Source organism: Syngnathus leptorhynchus, chromosome 4 (assembly GCF_054491065.1).
Source record: "Syngnathus leptorhynchus isolate UIUO chromosome 4, UIUO_Slep, whole genome shotgun sequence".
Taxonomy (NCBI): Eukaryota; Metazoa; Chordata; class Actinopteri; order Syngnathiformes; family Syngnathidae; genus Syngnathus; species Syngnathus leptorhynchus.
The window spans coordinates 7,657,045-7,675,792 of NC_141198.1; the positions used below are offsets into that span (position 1 = coordinate 7,657,045).

The 18,748-nt window shown below is 39.4% G+C and overlaps 1 protein-coding gene across 1 annotated transcript; it reads left to right on the top strand.

Annotated features, from left to right (window-relative positions):
* Positions 1-920: 920 nt before the first annotated feature.
* lrrtm4l2 (leucine rich repeat transmembrane neuronal 4 like 2) lies at positions 921-2,519 on the top strand. The gene has a single exon (XM_085910161.1). It carries the CDS (start codon positions 924-926, stop codon positions 2,517-2,519), a length of 1,596 nt encoding a protein of 531 aa, XP_085766287.1. The 5' UTR covers positions 921-923.
* Positions 2,520-18,748: the final 16,229 nt, after the last annotated feature.

Genomic DNA, 18,748 nt, shown 5'->3' on the forward strand with positions numbered 1-18,748 from the left:
TGGTAATCTACAAGGTACTCCCCCTCCCCCGTTATAATGAAACAATTGGGCCACTTGATGCAGTCTTACCTGAACATGAATGAAAACAAAACGCAATTCCGAGGTTGCAAACGGTGCGCAATGAGAGAGAAAGAGAGAGAGAGAGAGAGAGAGAGAGAGAGAGAGAGAGAGAGAGAGAGAGAGAGAGAGAGAGAGAGAGAGAGAGAGAGAGAGAGAGAGAGAGAGAGAGAGAGAGAGAGAGAGAGAGAGAGAGAGAGAGAGAGAGAGAGAGAGAGAGAGAGAGAGAGAGAGAGAGAGAGAGAGAGGGTTCCGCGACCCTCCATCGGCGCGCCACATGATGATTGCGCTGCACACAGACGACTGAACAAGCGACGACCCACCTTCCTTTTCGTTTTGCTTTCTTTCCATCACTGCAAGAAGGCTGAAAACTTCCCGCTGCGTTTCTCTTATTGTGAGTGAAGACACAGGTGGTGCCTATAAGTGTGTCTCATCTTGCACGAGCTGCGTTTTCTCCACATTTGCGTGCATATTAATATGCTCTTCATCCATTTATTTCACAGCATTACTCCTTCTCTCAGAAACCATGGGTAAGTGAATACCTTTCCTACTCACAGTTCTTTCAACTATTTTTCATTATGTTTTTTCTTCAGTGACATTTTCTTCCCCTTGTATATCAACCATGACTAGTAATGACGTTTTTCTGCGTCTGTAAACTACCTGAAAATAGTTAATGTCGGGCTGTGATCAATTCTTCATGAAGCAGGTCTGCACATCACACGTTTTCTCACTTCAACATCCTGCATTTTAAGGATAAAGACCTTCTTGTCTTTACTTATTTAAATGTCTTTGAGCACAAATTCTCTAAAAGCAAGACGCTGTTTTGATTGCTTGTGCCCCACTTTACTCCTCCAACAGGTTCTGTGATGTTTGGCTGGAGGATTTCATGTCTTCTGGTGCAGGCGGCTGTGTGGCTGCTGCTCAGCAAGGGGGAGAGGATGTGCCCAGCAAGTTGTCGCTGCGAAGGCAAGCTGGTCTACTGTGAATCAGGCGTTTTCCAAGACATTCCGGAGAACATCACCACGGGATGCCAAGGTCTGTCTCTGCGCTATAACAACCTTCTGGTGCTGATGCCCTACCAGTTTGCGCATCTCAATCAACTTGTCTGGCTCTACTTGGACCACAATTCCATCAGTGCCGTGGATGTTTTAGCCTTCCACGGCGTGAGGAGGCTCAAAGAACTCATCGTCAGCTCCAATAAAATAGCCCACCTGCACAACAACACATTCAGCGCCATTCCAAACCTGCGCAATTTGGATCTGTCTTACAACAAGCTCCAGTCCCTCCAGCCGGGACATTTGTTTGGCCTGCGCAAGCTCCAGAATCTGCACCTTCGATCCAACGGACTAAAACAGATTACGGTCCGTACGTTTCTGGAATGCCGTAGCCTGGAGTTCCTGGATTTGGGATACAACCGGCTGCGGAGCCTCACCCGCACAACCTTTTTGGGACTGTTTCGTCTCAAAGAACTTCATTTAGAGCACAATCAATTTTCTCGGATTAATTTCTACATTTTCCCGCGCCTCACCAACCTGCAGGCTCTTTATTTGCAATGGAACCGCATACGAGCCGTCAGCCAAGGCGTACCTTGGACCTGGCCCAAACTGCAGAAACTGGACCTTTCGGGGAATGAAATCCAAACGTTGGATCCCTTGGTTTTCCAGTCGATGCCAAATTTACAAACACTCAATCTGGAATCCAACAAGCTCAGGAGTGTGCCCGTGGAAGCGGTGGCGGCGTGGACCTCAGTGACCACCATCGGTTTGGCGGGGAACGCCTGGGACTGCAGGCCCAACATTTGCCCGCTCATGGCGTGGCTCAGGACCTTGAGGGATGCCAAAGACATCAGCATGATATGCAGCAGTCCAAAGTCTACGCAGGGGGAGAGGGTTGTGGATGTTGTGGGGAATTATTCCACCTGCGTGGACATCATGTCGACCTTGGACACTTCCCGTGCTCCGGTTTTATTGACTTCAAGCCCCTTTGTGAACGTCACACCTCACCGTCTAGCTCACAGTGAGTCTCCTGTGCGGACCTCGGCGCCTTCAGCCATCTGGCCTGGTAAGACAGACAGACAGACTGTGATGCCCACAGCCGTGAGCTCCTCAACGCCTGCCTCCCTGGACCCTTCAACTTCACCTTTCCCAGAGATACCCTTCGAACATATGGCTTTCCATAAAATCATCGCAGGCACCGTAGCCCTGTTTTTGTCCGTGTCATTGATCCTGCTGGTTATTTATGTCTCCTGGAGACACTACCCCAGCACCCTGAGGCAACTGCAGCAGCACTCAGTCAAACATAAGCGCAGGAAAAAAGGCCGGAAGCAGGAGCAGGACCTTAACTCTCAGTTGCAAGAGTACTACCTGAGCTACCATTCAAACTCGGAGACCATGGATTCGCTGGTGAATGAGGCAAGACCGTGCACGTGCACCGTTTCAGGATCAATAGAATGTGAAGTATAACGTTTCACTCGCCGTTATGAAACCACAAGTGACATTTCTGGCTAAGTCTATCATCAGACGACCGATTTTTTAAATAAATGGCTTCATGAAATGTTCCTCTCTTCGCGCGGAAGGACATTTTCAGATAAATCAATTTGTGAGAAAGAGATATTTTTGGAGCTCATTATGACTGTGATTAACATGGGAGCTGTGGCATGCCAGCATTTACCACGTTACCCAATCTACAAACTGACCACAAGTCAGCGCCGCCCGATATGTTGACGCTTTCTGGAGAGTACCGTCTGTAAAGGAACAGAGACATTTTTTTTTTACTTGCCTGTTTTTATCGTGTGATGTAAAATATGAAGCTATAGAGGCTGGTTCTTTATGTATTTGAATGTGTACAGTGTTTGGCAAAAAAATCTGTTTATTACTCTGATGAAAGACTTTCCAGCAGAGAAATATTGTCAGTTTCAATACTTGGCTAGTTTATGCTTTACCACTGCATAAGGTACGAAATAGAAGTGTTACGTTCATTTGGGAAACCGACCCATACTTGATTCATCCTTTGTATGGATGATACTCATTTATTCCAAAGTGAATTATTCATTTTAAAGCTGCGTTCCGTCTCATATTTGTTTTGGAACAAAACTAGTCGGCAGCGGTGGAATCCAAGTGAAAAGTGTTTCTAATTGTGGTTACCCCAGTTCGAGCAGAACAAAATAGAGCTCCTAGAGTGTGTTACAAGACTGCGTAACACGTCATTGCCCACAACTACAATTCCAATAATACACATGTTGAAATGAGTACTTCTATGGCAGGCTCATTCAAAAATGATTGAAAACATTATTATCATCACCTCCTGTATTGGAGCTCATTACAGTGTGTAATTGATCATAAAACTGTTGCGTATTTGTTATAAGTAATGTAATATTGATTTTGCATTGTTTGTGAAACATGCCAACAAATATGACTGTAATTGAAGAAAACGATGATGGTAAAAATGTGAGCCGGGGAAGGAAAAGAAAGGAAACAGGCTTTTTTTTTTTGCTGCAGAGTTAAACATTTCATAGGATGTGAAGGGCGCATAGAAAATTGATGGCATATTTTCCTATTTTTCATCCTCTTTTGTGACTCCTCTCTTGACTTTAATAACACTGACAACGGTATTAGCTGAATGTGGGTCACTGGTGTTGAAACAAACTGGTTTATAGAGCGAGGAGCCCACAATTCTACGACTTACAAAAAAGTGACACTAAAAATAAAAGCACAGAAGAGGAAAAAGCAAAATTGAGGAAGACCCCATGAGGATTGCAGTTGCTACGGGTCAAGTTTGTTATGCTATTAGGGAGACATTATCTGTCTTCTTCCTCTGCTTTCCTTCCACCTCCGCCTTTCAGTGTTCCCTTGAAAACTGAAGATAACCTGCACAGGGGACACGTGGGCATGTGTTGAGTCAGGCAGGATTAACCGATGCTCTGGCATGTGAAATCTATAAAAAGATGATATTTTCCCCCAAGTGTGAGCCACGACCTGTACAATTAATCATTTTACTACAGATGTTGTACTACAGGCGTCATGCATGTCATTCTTTGTTTTTTGTTGTTGTTGAAGGTACAGCGTTGCTGACAAGTCTAATTGTTTGTTTGGATTGATGCTTCTTGATAATTGACTAATGATTGCATTTATCATGATGCATTTCTTTCAAGGACCAATGGGAGAATTTCCAAATGCAAAAACAAAAAGAAAATACTGAGAACAGTATAAATGATTTGTTGATTCAACTTTGACAGATATTGTAATTATGCTCTGATTTGTCATATAATGACTGATGAAAAGCAATTTTCTTCATGTTTTTGTGCTGTGTGTAGCCAAGGGAGGAATGCTGATTAGAGAGTTGTGGTCTGCATCTTGCAAACCATTATCGGGGTTATTTGTTTGGTTGAAATATTGCAGCGGTGCACAGTATCGACTGAGAAACAACGAGGTACAAACACAGCCGCGCGCTATGCGCAAAGTCAAGCAGAGGAAAAGTCTATATGTTGTCAGCTGCTCCCTGAAGTGGAGAATGTCCTTCAGTTGACGGAGGCATCTGAGAAGCTGACAGCAAAAAACAAGCGGAGGACGAGGGAAAACAGAATTGCAAAAATCCTGCCGGCAGACGTCCAGAAATATGATTGGTTTTCTGTGTGTTCCTGTAAAGTCAAACTGTGTGGGGCCAGCGCTCACTTGACAGGCGTGAAATTTTGATTTACATCTGTCACTGCACATTCTTTTTCCAGCAGAACATGCGTGCAATGTTTTCCTTGCCAAAGGTTAGAGCTGAATTTAGAAGGTAAAATGAAGCCAATATGGCAGTGATGACATCCCATTAAAGATGCATCTTATGGTTTTATTGTCATTGCTTTATTTTCCATTATATGAGGTAAAAAAAAAAAAAATAATCGATGGTCATTTGTAACTTTTAACCAACCTCTTTGCACTCTTGTAAGAATTACAATCAATGTCTTTTCACGTATTGCACCTAACAATTGTCCCCATTCAAAGGCAATTACATTTTCAAGTGTGTTAACTCTAATGTTGCATAGAAATATTCATTATGTCCCAGAAATCGTTGAACTCCTGGGAGAGGACCACGTTCTGCCACACACGACAGACTACATTTGTTTATTAATATGTGAACGTAAAAGTACGATTTTCATCAGCTTCCAGTAATAAAGTTATTATAGTCACCCTGCTTATTGCTATTTTACTTTCTTTTTTTTTTTTTTTTTTTATAGAATATGTGTCCAGTGTCCAATTATGCTTTGGAAACAACTGGCCCCATGACAGAGAATGGAAATTGGAAAAAAAAAAAATCTTCAATTGCACAGCCCAAAAAATAAGTTTTTATATGTAGACTCCAGTTTTAATATGAGCATTTGGAAAATAATTGATGATCACATGGTCAATCTATTTGAAATATTTGAGATCACCGTCACTCAAGTGGTTCATGATCTTAAACTAGGTATACACTTTGACCTCTGCATCGTTATTCAAAATGTATTATGTAGTTTTTGGTCCTGTCAGACAAAGGTACATTTAAGGACATCACTCTTGAGTTTTGGTAAAAATACCAAAGTCAAGTCAAAAGAAGTCAAAGTGACTAAGCAAAAAATCTGGGGGAGGTGTACTTGACTCAACTTCCTCCCTTCAGCTGCATTTTAAAAGAACATTTACAAGAACATTACATTGCTCTAGTTTGGTCACATGACTGCAATGCTGGCAACCTTGAACTGGCTCCCAGTCCACATGAGATGTGATTTCAAGTTGTTGCTCCTTACCTATAAAACTTTACAAAGTCGACTTAGGGGGGTTATCTTGTGTCCATCATGAGCCTTGCGCTTACCACAGGCAGTTCTTTTAACCTCTTGGAAAGCTGTAAAGACGTCAGCAGGTTATAAGTCATCCTCTCTTTCTGTTCCAGTACTCAGGAACGCCCACCACACAAATTAGATCGGCTACCTCTGTAGAAAGTTTTAAATCTTCACATAAAATTCATTTCTACACTATTGCAATAGGTTAAACCAGACTTATTGGAATGTTTTTTGTGGCCAGGCAAATCTAGTTAAAAGTGTTTTCTACCTTCAGTTACCTTCATTTCGTTTGGTATTTTTGTATATGGGTGTATGTAGAAAGGGGTGTTTGTGCCATTGTGGGAGTGAACACATTGAATGGGAGCGAACACAGCCAATTTATTTCTTGATCATTGTCAATCTTTGACATTGCGGAAGCAGAAATTGACCTGCTCGGAGTCATGCAGAAGATCAAAGCATGCACATTAGGATGATTTAACATGAGGATGATTTTAATTTGCCAGGGTGATTACAGATCACTTGAAGGAGGCCTTTCAACCACAACTTAGAGCTGCTTTCAACTGGTCTTAAGTCTAGACTACATTCTGCCACCAAATTGTCAGAGGCGCCAGAGTCATGTCAAACCCTTAGCACTCTGCATTTACTGCACATCAGTCTTCCTGGATGCGGAGTCCCTACAACTGTGATCCTTTTCTGAAGGTTTTTTTTTTTTTTTAGCTTGTGTAGCCCTTTGAGATGTTTTTGTGATTGAGGGCTACATGAATACATTTGTCCTAGGTGATGTTTAGTTTTCCTGTTATTGCTATTTTCTTATGTTCTTATATCAGTGTTGGCCGAGGTGGTCATTAGTTGCTGCATTAAACGTAGGTAACTTTTGTGTTGGTGCCAAAGCCTGGAGTCTTTCTTTGTGAAGACAAACTGAATGGTTTCCTTGGGAGACACGCTGGTAAACACAATGAAAAAAAAAAAAATCTTTTTACCGGATATGACTCAGACAATAGCCTTTTGTTGAATTAGATTTTTCAGTAATAGCAACAACAACAAAAATACTAAACCTTGACAAAAGAGTCCTAAGGCCCATTATGATCGGCATTATTTTAAAATGTTATGATGTGTCGAGTGTGTCCGCTCAGGAGAAAGAAGGTCAGGGTGTAGGAAATATCACGGACTGATTCTAGCAATAATAATGGCTTCTAATTTACTGGAGAAAATGTTCAACAACAATTTCTATTCAATTTCTTCTAATTTGTCATGAGATAACGGCAGCATCCACCCCATTATTAGACAACACCTGATTCGAACTAATCCGAGTTATTCTTTTGCTATTGACGGAAGGTCTGTCAACCAGTCACTGATGACGCACTCTCTCTGTCACTCTCATCCAAACAGACGCAGTGCATCAGCCTCACATGCGTAATACCTAAATCCAAGTTAAGATGCCACATTCAACGTGGACTCATATTTCATAATATATTTCTTGGACGTGGCAATATTGCGAGAATAACTCAGATTGCTTAGAATCAGATGTTGGCTGGGTAGATGTTGGATAAATCTCAAGTCAAATGAGGAAGGAGGTGGTGGCGCTGCCTACGAGCTTGCTCGGGGCTTGCCTGGCAGGCAGTGGGCTGTTTTTATTTTTTATTTTTTTGCAAGGCGGCTTATTAAGGTCACCTAGTAATTAAAAAAAAAAAGATTTCCATCCATAGCCAAGTGATCTCGCTTATCACATTAGAGCAAATAATGAACAAAAGACGGCCCTGTAATGGTCATGACATTATCCGTTCCGTACGTTAAACGATAACTGGACACAAAAATGGGAAGAGCAGATTTGTATCTTTTTAAACTTTTTATCTTTTTTTGAGCTTGATATCTTTTTTTTAACTTTACAATATTGCTCCATTTCCCCATAAAGACCTCTCTCCGGAGGTACATTTTAATTAGTTCAATCAGAGTCAAACACATCAAACATGTCTCTCAGTATGGTGTATGCCTGCACCACAAAATCAAATACTGATTAACATTTTCAGGTTAAATGTTAATGCTCTGTGAAGGCAACATATTTAAAAGTGTTCTCGTTTTGGAAATGTAAGAGGTCACAATATTGTGGCTGTAGGCATCATGCTATTTGTGTTATACGCTCACAAATTAATATTTGTATGTCTGCAAAAGAGTTTGAGTTGAACTGTTCCTTACTGTTCCTTAATTCTATGACAGGCCACTGCTTTTATCATTGCTGCTTTTATATTACCATCCACCGGAGGGTATTTCTTCAAGGATGACTGATTCTTAAATTCCACAAAATTAGTTCACAAGATAGACAAGATGTCCTATTTTCTTCATGGCAGTAATAGAATGGCAGACAATCTTATATGAATTCAAATGTTCAAACACTTCCTTCAAGCTACCTGGCCAAAATAATGAGTACCTGGCTGTGAAATTAAAATGATTAAAGTTGGCTGAAAATAGAGTTACTGAAGTATGAAAAGTATATAGTGTCTTGTGTCCCTCTTTTGCAAAACACAATTTCTTTGTTATGCCACCTTTTGTGTCGCCTATGTCACCTGTGAAACTCATTTGAATACTAATGCTTTGGTGCCATTGTTACAAGTACTAGACCCCCCCCCCCCCCAAAAAAAAAAGAAAAGACACTAGAACACAGGTTCTGTGTTTGAATCTTTGCTCAGTCCTTCCTGTGTAGAGTTTGCATGTTTTTCCCCTGTGCATTGTGCTTGCAGGCATGTACTCTGGCTCTTTCCCACATTCCTCCAAAAATGCACCCAATATTGTTCACAGAAAATGGATGGATTTCTTCCATTTTGTGTAGCGCTTACCCTCATGTGGGTCAGTCTTTGCCAGCTGGTTTTGGGCAAGAGGCAAAGAGGCAGGGACTGGACGCCAGACAATCACCGGGTACATTTAGACATTCACACCTATGTACAGTGAGTTTAGAGTTTTAAATGAAGATAACCTCACATTTGCTATTTTCCTTTTTTTTTTATGCTATTCCAGAGAGTACCAAGTACAGAAGAGGACTATGATAAAAAAAAAAAATAGATGGAATGTCCTTCATTCTGACTGCTCAGTGCATAACTGCTTCCAATAAAGGAAAAAAAAATACACCAGAAAATGAGCTGCATTTCATCCTGTCTGCTTTGGAGGTTTTTTTGTTGTTTTCCAGTGCCATCATTTTTTTTTTTTCTATTACTGAACATCATCAATCTTTAAGTTCTTGGTCACATTCCAGTATCAGACTCATTATAGCCCCCTTACATGATCCATTGGAAATAACAAGAGCTGTGACTATATAGCTATAATACATCTCTGTTTGTAAAACATATTATAGTGAAGGATGTTTTGGCTGCAATAAACGATGCCGTAGCATCTTGGGTTCACTGAGAATCTGAGAAACATTTGCAGGGTGAGCAGTATTTTCCACTGCCAGCTCTTGGGAAATGAAACAACCACAACAATTAAATGTACGTATGTGACATATAAGCATATACGGCTATTTATTTTTGCTGGTTTATGTGGAGTCAAACTCTGGCTTCAATTAATACCTTTAATAAAATATAGAGTCATTTCTCAGATGATTTACTGTAAAGGTAGGGAAAATGTCAACATTAAATATTAAACACACACATAGATAGATACAAAGTGTCATACAGGCATTGCACTTGCTGAAGTGGCTCAATAAAACTGCAAAAATAGCAAAAAATAAAGGAGAAGAGTGGATTCCATCAAGATCATCCATTATGTTCTTTTATACCGCACACAGATCAAATACTTGGACCACTAACCAACAGAATTGAGAAGGAAATCATGCAAATCTTAATGCCTTTCACGGGGGACATTCAATTGCAAACACCATCATTTGATTCATGTAGATTTCCTCATCAAAAATAACAGAAATACAGTAAAAGGAGCAATAAGACTGTTAATGGAATGTTTTCCTCCACTTTAATTGCATCATTTGTTATTTTGGGGAAAATGAACATTGCATAGTATTATTGAGGGACCCAAGATCAAAAAGCAAATATTCGTGGTTTATGTAACCCAATGGCATATTCCATTCCCTTTTGTTACACCACATTTACAATTCTCTCTTGACCAATTACTAGACATCAACTCGCAATAGCCTAACACATTGTCTTGTCTGTGGTTGAGTAAATAAAGACCCTGAATACTATAAGTTATTATGAACTCTCTAGCGCTACATTTTTTAACATCATAAAATACTATTTACCAACGTGAAATATTTAGCGATTGAACAGGTCACGATTAGGTCACACTTAATCGTGAATATGTTCGTTCAATTTCAGATCCTCACATGGCGGAGCAGAGAAAAAAAAAAGTCATTGTTCAGGATCGATTTTATTTGTCTCATCTCTCCCTCCGTTCATTTTCTAATATGCCTGTGCTCATTAGGGTTGCGGGGAGCCGGAGCTCAAATGACTTCAGGTGAAAGGCAGATTGCCAGTCTATCACAAGGTTTACTGTGTACACCCCACCTCGCCCAAAGTCAGCTGGGCTATGCTCCAGTTTGTCCCGACCCAAACAAGAACAATGGCTTCAGGATTTCATAAATATTAAAGACCATTCCTTAATTTAGGACCAAAAAAGTCACTGTTTCTTGGAATAAGCACAAACATTTTCTCTTTCCTTTCGATTGCAATTCATTTCTTTCTGGTACAACATTCATCTTGTTCACTTTTGAGAGCACCCATAAATGATTGCTGAAGGTGACGGACATTCTGAAAAGTCCTTGCTGGAGGCTTCATTGTTTCCATGTGAATGATGGCGGCATTAGAAGAGCTGTGGCATACAACAAGATAAGACGGTGAAAACCTATAAAGACCAAAAGTACCTATCTCGTCTTTATCGCTACACCGTAGGGTGTTAAAAACAAGCAAATAAATAACATTTATTGGGTGTTGACCCGCTAGGTCACTAATGTTCAAACATATGAACAACTTAAAACTTACAGCTGCGAGGATTGCTCTCTGGTAACCTTTGCAAAATCTGGCTATTAAAATATATCTTGAAATAAAATGATACGTCCTAGTGACTGTAATGTCAACACAAAGAAAATTCAATTTGCGTGTTTCCACTTTGCAGAGCTAATAAAATCCTCTCCATTCACAAAAAAAGCTTCTTCTTTTTTTTTAATTAAAACAAATACTAATCCAGCAAAAAGAATCAGAATAATTATGCCATCATAATTAGCTGTACATTTTTTGGGCATCTATTGGTCTATCTTCCATTGGTGCAGTGACATTTTTAAATCACAAATTTAAAATACATTTATTTAAATCACCTGGGTTGGGTTGGCAACCAATGGTCAGGCGAGGATGTATGAGTTCAATCAATGTTTTGATTTTGTCAATATGATTAATATCTTAATTAGCATGTCATGGGGCAAAGCTCATTAACATCAGCATTATTGGTTATTTTAGGTTTTTGGGGTTGTTTTTTTTTAAACTGCTTCTCCAATGTCCTTCCATAGCAAAAAGAAGAGACTCATCATTTTTGTAATTCAATACCAAATGACCTTCAATTTAATCAACATGAAAATAAATGGCATGCACCGAGGCAGCACTTTCGTCTCGAGTGGAGTAATTAATGTCACATATAAAGCATGCTTAATTGACATCTACTACATTAAATCGCAGGTGGATGACAGCCTTGGGGCATTACTGTCCCTCCGGTTTTCCCAAGTGAAGTTGAAAACATTATTTTCTACTGTTTAAATGACTAATACACCATATACAAGCTTATTAATACAATGGTGCCTTGAGATGCAAATGTTTTTGGTTCTGTGAACACGTTTGTTACATCATTTTTACTCGATGAAATGCAAAACCCTTAATCTGTTCCAGCCCCATGTTTTTTTTTTTCTATTTTATACTTTTAAAAAAAATACAGTAATGACATAATTAAAATAAACAGTTTTCATTACTCTTTTTTTCTGCATGGCACATTAGACACACAGATCAGACACACAGATCAGATCCTCTCTCGGTTTTTGGTTTTGGCAGGGTTATTAGTTGTTCTTTGCAGATAATACCCAATACAGTTGAACCTTAACTTTACGCGTTTTGATTCTACGTGACTTTCTATCTATCGCGGTTTGGTCAGTCTTTTTTTCGTTGTAAATACATTTTCTTTTGAACTGTGAACACTAACCTTAAAACATTTGGAAAACAGCACGCAACCATTGTTAATGCCCAAAATGTTGTGCTCAGATAGCGATTGCTTAAAAGAAACATTGCCACAAAGATTCAATTTGCTATGTGTTTATAATGTTTCCCATTATATGCTAGACAGAGTCTATGTCAGAGGTGTCAAACTCAAGGGCTGGGGGCCAGATACGGCCCGCCACATCATTTCATGTAGCCCCTGAAGACAAATTGTGCATCAAATTTGTGTCATTACTAGAATTGCAAATTGTCTTCACTTTAAAAAAAAAAATCTTTTTTAAATATTTGACCAGTTTTTACTAGACTGATTTGAAAACGAGTTATTTTTCAGTTTGTAGTTTATACTGTATATGATGGGAGGTACTCCTACATTTATTTAGATTGACAGTCATAATGGCCCTCCAAAAGAAACTTTGACGACAATGTGGCCCGCGAAAAGAATGAGTTTGACACTCCTAGTCTATGTGGTTGTTTTGAATACACAATATCCTCTTTGTTTCATATTCAGCAGTAACCTTCAGCTGAAAGATGTAATGAGCAGCTTGAAGTATCTTTTTATATAGAAAAGAAAAATTCACTAATTACTGTATATCTGTTTTGAAGTGAGCTGCATCACCTGAGACAGTAGAGAGCTTGTATCTCAAATATGAAGTTGTAAGTCAAAGAAAAACAACAGGCTGATTGACAGCTCACTTCTCAAATAAAAAGTCAGGTCACTCATATCTCAAGGCACCACTGTAATCTACAGAAAACTTTCTTGACTGTCAAAATAGTCATTCAAAAGGAATGATAAACTGATCACCACAATAGATTTATTTTAAATAATTCATTCCAAAAATTGTTCTTATAATGTGTCATCTATATGGATAACTTAAATGTACAGACAGTGATAAATGTTCTTGACAACTTTGACATCTCTCAAGGACAAAAGTGCTTCCAAATAGTCCAGGGCAATATGTCTTGTTTTCTTCCTTTCAGTGGCAAGACACATTATCCAACATCAAGCTCGTTAAGAGCACTTTACTGTGCACTAAATGCCGGAGAGGGGAAAAAAAAAAAAGATTTATTTTTCTTTGGCAAATGGACAACTCCATTATTATCATTGGTCACAAAAGATCAAGTTTGTACTTTTAAGTGGAAAACACCTGGACACAAGTGGAGAGCAAAAACAACCACTTGTTTGTTTGTTTATTTATCTTTATAACTAATTTGAGCATTCAATGGGCAAAATCAGCAAGAAGTACTGTATTTATGTCTATCCCTTTATCACACTGTAAGTCACCACATTAATTTCATAAGGGATGGTGGCAGCGTCACGATCCAATTATGATAATGCATTGTGAGTGATTACCATACAATCTATTAATTGCTGTGAATTAGAGTTCATCAAGTGATCATTATTAATCTCATCAGCCTCTCTACTTCCCGCCATATCATATGACACATTTCCTTTTCTACTCAACTCCACTCTCAGATTATTTGCAAACACAAATTATTTGGAGCGAAGATGACAGTATTTTTCTGTCTCCTGCCAGTCTTATGAATGTGTTTAACTGTATAATCTCATTTAGAAAACCCATCTACAACCCATTTCCTTTTGTGGATACAATGTAAATTCCAATTAACATAACTTGTGTAGTTTTGAGAGATGAGCCGCAAACCATAGAGAACTTTTATCCTGCGAAGGAACAATGCTAACTATTGCCACCATTTGGCAAAGAAAATGCACTAATACAAGAGATCATCATTGTTCTATGTAAAATCCTGTTGAATACATTTCACAATATGCAAATACATCTATCATAATGTCCTTTTCATGTATTTGGATGGATTCTAAAAAAATATGAAGGTAGATTGCTAAGTCATGTGTGATGAAAATTGTGTTTGCCCGATTTAATAGACATTTTAAATATTTTATTTTGTCGAGGGGGTTGTATGTCTGTCTGGTTGTTTATTTATGAATGTATTCATCAAAATGATTACACGCAATATGGTTTCTGTTGGCGTCTTGCGGTCCGGGGTGAGCGTGTTTGACACAGTGTGAATGCAGCACGTAGTATTATGTTAAGTCTGCAGGGCTACTGTGGATGTGCCCGTAAATGTCGAACATTTGACTTGGTAACATCCTATTATCAGCCCGGGACATTGAGGGTGTGCTTTTCAACTGTCTAAAAAAAGATGCATAGTAGAAGAAGACATGCTCATGTGAATTCATGTATTCATTCATCACACAGCACAAGAAAGAAAAAAAGGAGCCGCTTTGCCGACAGCAGAAAAAGTATTAGTTGAAACTTTAGGCAAAGTCGAAAACTGACTAACTTCTTTTGAATCAATTTAAGAAATATCTTGGAAATTGGAAACATCTTTGTCTCGGGTACTCGGTGTAAGACTGTAAAATACCGTAAAAATGCCAATTAGTCAATATAATTATGAGGAAAAATATTCAACGAAAGAATGAATTGTGTAGTCACTTTTGCGGAGGTATAAACTGCCTCAGGAGCTGTTGAGGCACTTTCTCATCGAATCACATCTGTGTCCATCCGTGACAGTCCAGTTTGCTGTTGCAACAAAGTACAGAAACAGCTTGGCTGCAACAAATGTAATATGCTTTTTTTTTTTTTCCAGCATCTTCCGTTGGCTCATTTGTCCTCTCTAAGCACCAGTCCCACCGGTTCCAAGAAAATGACTGTGTCCTCGCAGCGATTACGTAATACGAGGTGTTTTGGCGGCCACATAGGGTTAGGCGAGGTTTTGAGTGACCCAGCTGTCTTACATATTCGAAATATAGCCACCAAAATGATTCCATTTTCATAACGCCTGAACTTGTCGCCAGCCAATCGGAAGGCAAATTTAGACAACAACCTTCCACAACCACACCTATGGACAATTTGGAGTGGTCAATCGGCCTACCATGCATGTTTTTGGAACTTGTAGTACCCACGCAGGCATGGGGAGAACATGCAAACTCCACACAGAAAGGCCAGAACCCTCCATTTGAGAACTGTGAGGTGGACGAGTTAAGTCATCGTGCTGCCCATTTGTACATAATGCATATCCAAAATGCAACAAATTCCTTACATTCTTGACCAATAAAGATGATTTGGGGAGACATACTTCCCAGACACAATTCTTTTCACTTAGACGTATGACAGAAAGTGTCTCATGAGCTATGAAACACAATTTCTATCCCTACGTGTTTGCCACCATCAGCCAGTAGCATGGAAAGAATTGCAACTCTGTCGACTGTGAAGGTTCCAGTCTAACTAGACATTTCCAATCACAGACTCACATAAATTGCACTTAAGGTTCTTAAAATGTTTGTGCAGCCTTTTGCGACGTACAACAGCACTCCCTTGACAGCCTTTGTTCTATTCTTGTTTGTTTTCTGTCTTGTCTTCACTGATGCTTTTCTAGATTTTTGCAAACCACGTACACGAGAACAAACCTTCAAAAACAACACACATTGCAGAAATGAGTTATGCATAATGCATTAAATACAAATGGAAATGTTCACATCCTGGAGGGAATGTATGATTAAGGGTCATGATATGAGTATTCCACAACACTCAGACTGAAATAATGAAAATACAAAATCATGAGCGGATAATCGTGATTTTTGGAATAAGGCCAATAGTCAATTTATCGCTGCACAATACTTAAATGTCGTTTTCAAACAACTAGCCGCTAACCGGGTCAAAACGAGCTTGCGCCGCTCTTGGTTGTTACGGTAACCAAAGATCTGGGTCACATGATTGTTAACCACCAAGCACCTTCAAACCCTTCCACAAACCTACCCATGCCCTTTATCTCTCCTTTAATTACAGTTCTACCAGCAGAGCAATTCGATTTTTCTCACTTTGCCTAATGTACGGATAAGTCAGCCCAGCTGGAAACCATTATAAAGCCTTAAAATAATAACATAGCAATCAGAGCAATAAATGGAAGGTGATTTTGTTGTAACTACAACAACAAAAATTCCACAGAGGAACGGCAAAACCGGATTTAAACCCTGCACCTCTGAAATGTGAGGCCAAAGTGCCCCACCCATCGCACCATCTCCTCAAGACTGTATTTATAAATTCAACAATTGGACATCATACGGTTCACATATAAGATGTTTCGATACGCCAAGTCCATCTGAGTGCGAGGTTATTTGGTGAAATGTTGATCCAGACAGCCAACGATGATTATTTCTAAATTACAATCACAAAGGCAACATTTTCTTGGATTTGGGCTCTGTATCAATAAATTCTTTCGATTAATCCTCAAATAACATTAAGATAATGACTTTGTAATAAAGTGACTTTTCAGTTCCATAAAAGATATAGCGCTCTCATAAAAGACAATTCCATACATATTTGAATATATTTTAAAAAGAAAACATGTTGTAAATCAAAACCAAATTTATTTTTGTAGCACTCCTAATCATTTTTCTTACACCCTCACCCTAAACAGACATCAAATGATCCAATCGTATAAGAGTTTAAATCCCACTACTGCAAGCAAGGCTTGAGATCTGTAGTCTCCATGGACTCTCGGTTTGTGCCAAACTTGGTTTAGCACGAGAAGCACAACTTATTGGATTATAGGGGTCTATCATATATGCTCACATTGCTGGAGGCTGTGTGTACAAGCGAGGATGTGTGTGGGTGTGCTGCAGGAGAACCAAGAGAGGAATGGAGTCATAAATACGCAATAAACACACACTTCATTTTCTGTTTTAGAAATTTATTATTGACTCCAACCTTTTCATTTAGATATTTTTTGAAGATAGAGCAGAGCACCACTGTTATTCCTCCAACTTTTCGTCTTTATCTTTTTTTTTAACATAATCATCGGTGCTTGAAAAAAGTCTACTGTTGCTCACGTAAGGCAAGAGAGTAGAATTGACATAAAAACTGTCAGTGTCCCTGCTGCCTATTCAATTGTAATAATAACTTCACCCTTCCCACTATTCAGTCTAGGTAGTGTGTGGGTGTTGCATTTTCCTGCTGATAATAACAACAGTGCACAGCAGATTGCGGCAATCCTGGAACGTGCGCCTTGGTTTGAAATTCTAAGTGCCACATGTATTTTTGCAGTACATCTTAGCATAAATACACTCTGCTCATAGAGTGGGAGTAATCGTACTGATTTGACAAAGGATAACTGGCAAGATGATGATGATAATTAAAGATGCAGTGAAAATTTCATTTAGTCACGTTGACTTTTTGTTACTCATGTTAGCGTGCACCCTTAGTTAAAGTTTGGAGCGTTAAAACTGCTCATAAGATTTGAATGCATTCTCACTTCACTACTCACGTGTTGGTGGAGGACTAAAGCCACGCCCACTGACCTGCATTCTCAAACGTGGTCATTCTCAAAGTGCTTTGTCGATGTTAATGCTATAAATTGATAGCGTGAATTGTTCTAAAATCACATCACTATTTCTGTGCATTAGCTTGCTTAGTGCCACTTGTTGGCAAATGAGGGATGGACAGTTCTTTTTTTTTTTTGAATTTTACAGAAATAGATGTTCTGACAGATTCAGAAAATCTCCTAAAGCAAAGTGCAAAAGGTCAGTACAAAGCTCAAGGGCACGGCAAAGGAATGACAAATCATCGGTCATGCCTGCTGTCTCTAATTGGTTGTTTTTTCTTCAATAAGAGACTGCTTGACTGAACTGCAGAGGTGGCAGTTTTCCTTTACTGTACATTTTGTGTCATTCTTTTGCCTTATGATGTGATAACGATTCTGCAATGTTGCAATTTTGGAATATGAATCTTTGCTACAAATTTTTGATTGCGGAAGGCCCTATAGCCTTGGCTTATACTTGTTATGAAGCAAATACATCACTCTTTGAGCAAATCTTTCCTGAATTTAAAGCTATCACTTCAATTTGTTTTAATAAGCTACAAAAGAAGTCTTGTGGAAGCTTGAGTGTGCCTTGACATCTACAGCTTCAAAAAGACTTTTTCTTCAGGCGAGAAGTGAAGTACACCCTTCACTGGTTGCCGCTCAATCGCTGTCACAAACGAACAATCGCGCATATGAATGGTTACAAAATTTCAATGAAGCCATCATGCACAAAGAGAACACGAGAACTCCACACAGGGAGGCCAGGGCTGAGATCTGAATTCCAACCTCAGAACTGTAGGCCTAATGCGTCGACTGCTCCTGCGCACTGTGCCGGACAGATTTATTCATATGCATGGCGTGCTGTATATTGTCAAAGCTAAAGCTGAGCATGTCTTTGAAAACGGTGCGGAACTTAACTGTACGTGCTTGCCGCAGTCCTATCTTACCTTAAAAAAAAAAACATGTTTACCTGTCTTTCTGCGTCGACACACAATGAGTCATACTGTCGTGCTATTTCGGTATGCCTACCGGCAAGTCTAGCTTCTTTGTCACTTCTCTTCTTGCATTGGTCATTTATTACCTCCTTTTGCCAACATTCACAAGTCATTTACTCCAAAGTGCCAAAACGAGCATGATAGGCAGTTAAAACATGAACTCGTATGATAGTGACAGTTGGATTCCACCAAAAAAAAAAAAAAGGTTGATGGCCTGGTCGAGCCCAGCTCCAAAAATCATTCTCGTCCATAATGGGTCTTAATGGTCATCTGGTGTAATCCAGTCTGTTGGTTCCCACCATGATCCTGTCAGACCGTCTGCCTCTCCGTGCAGTTGCCAGGTCGCTATCATCCACCAAGACAAT

What these genes read in the sequence shown, in the direction of transcription:
- lrrtm4l2 (XM_085910161.1), top strand. Translation starts at nt 924, where the DNA reads ATGTTTGGCTGGAGGATTTCATGTCTTCTGGTGCAGGCGGCTGTGTGG.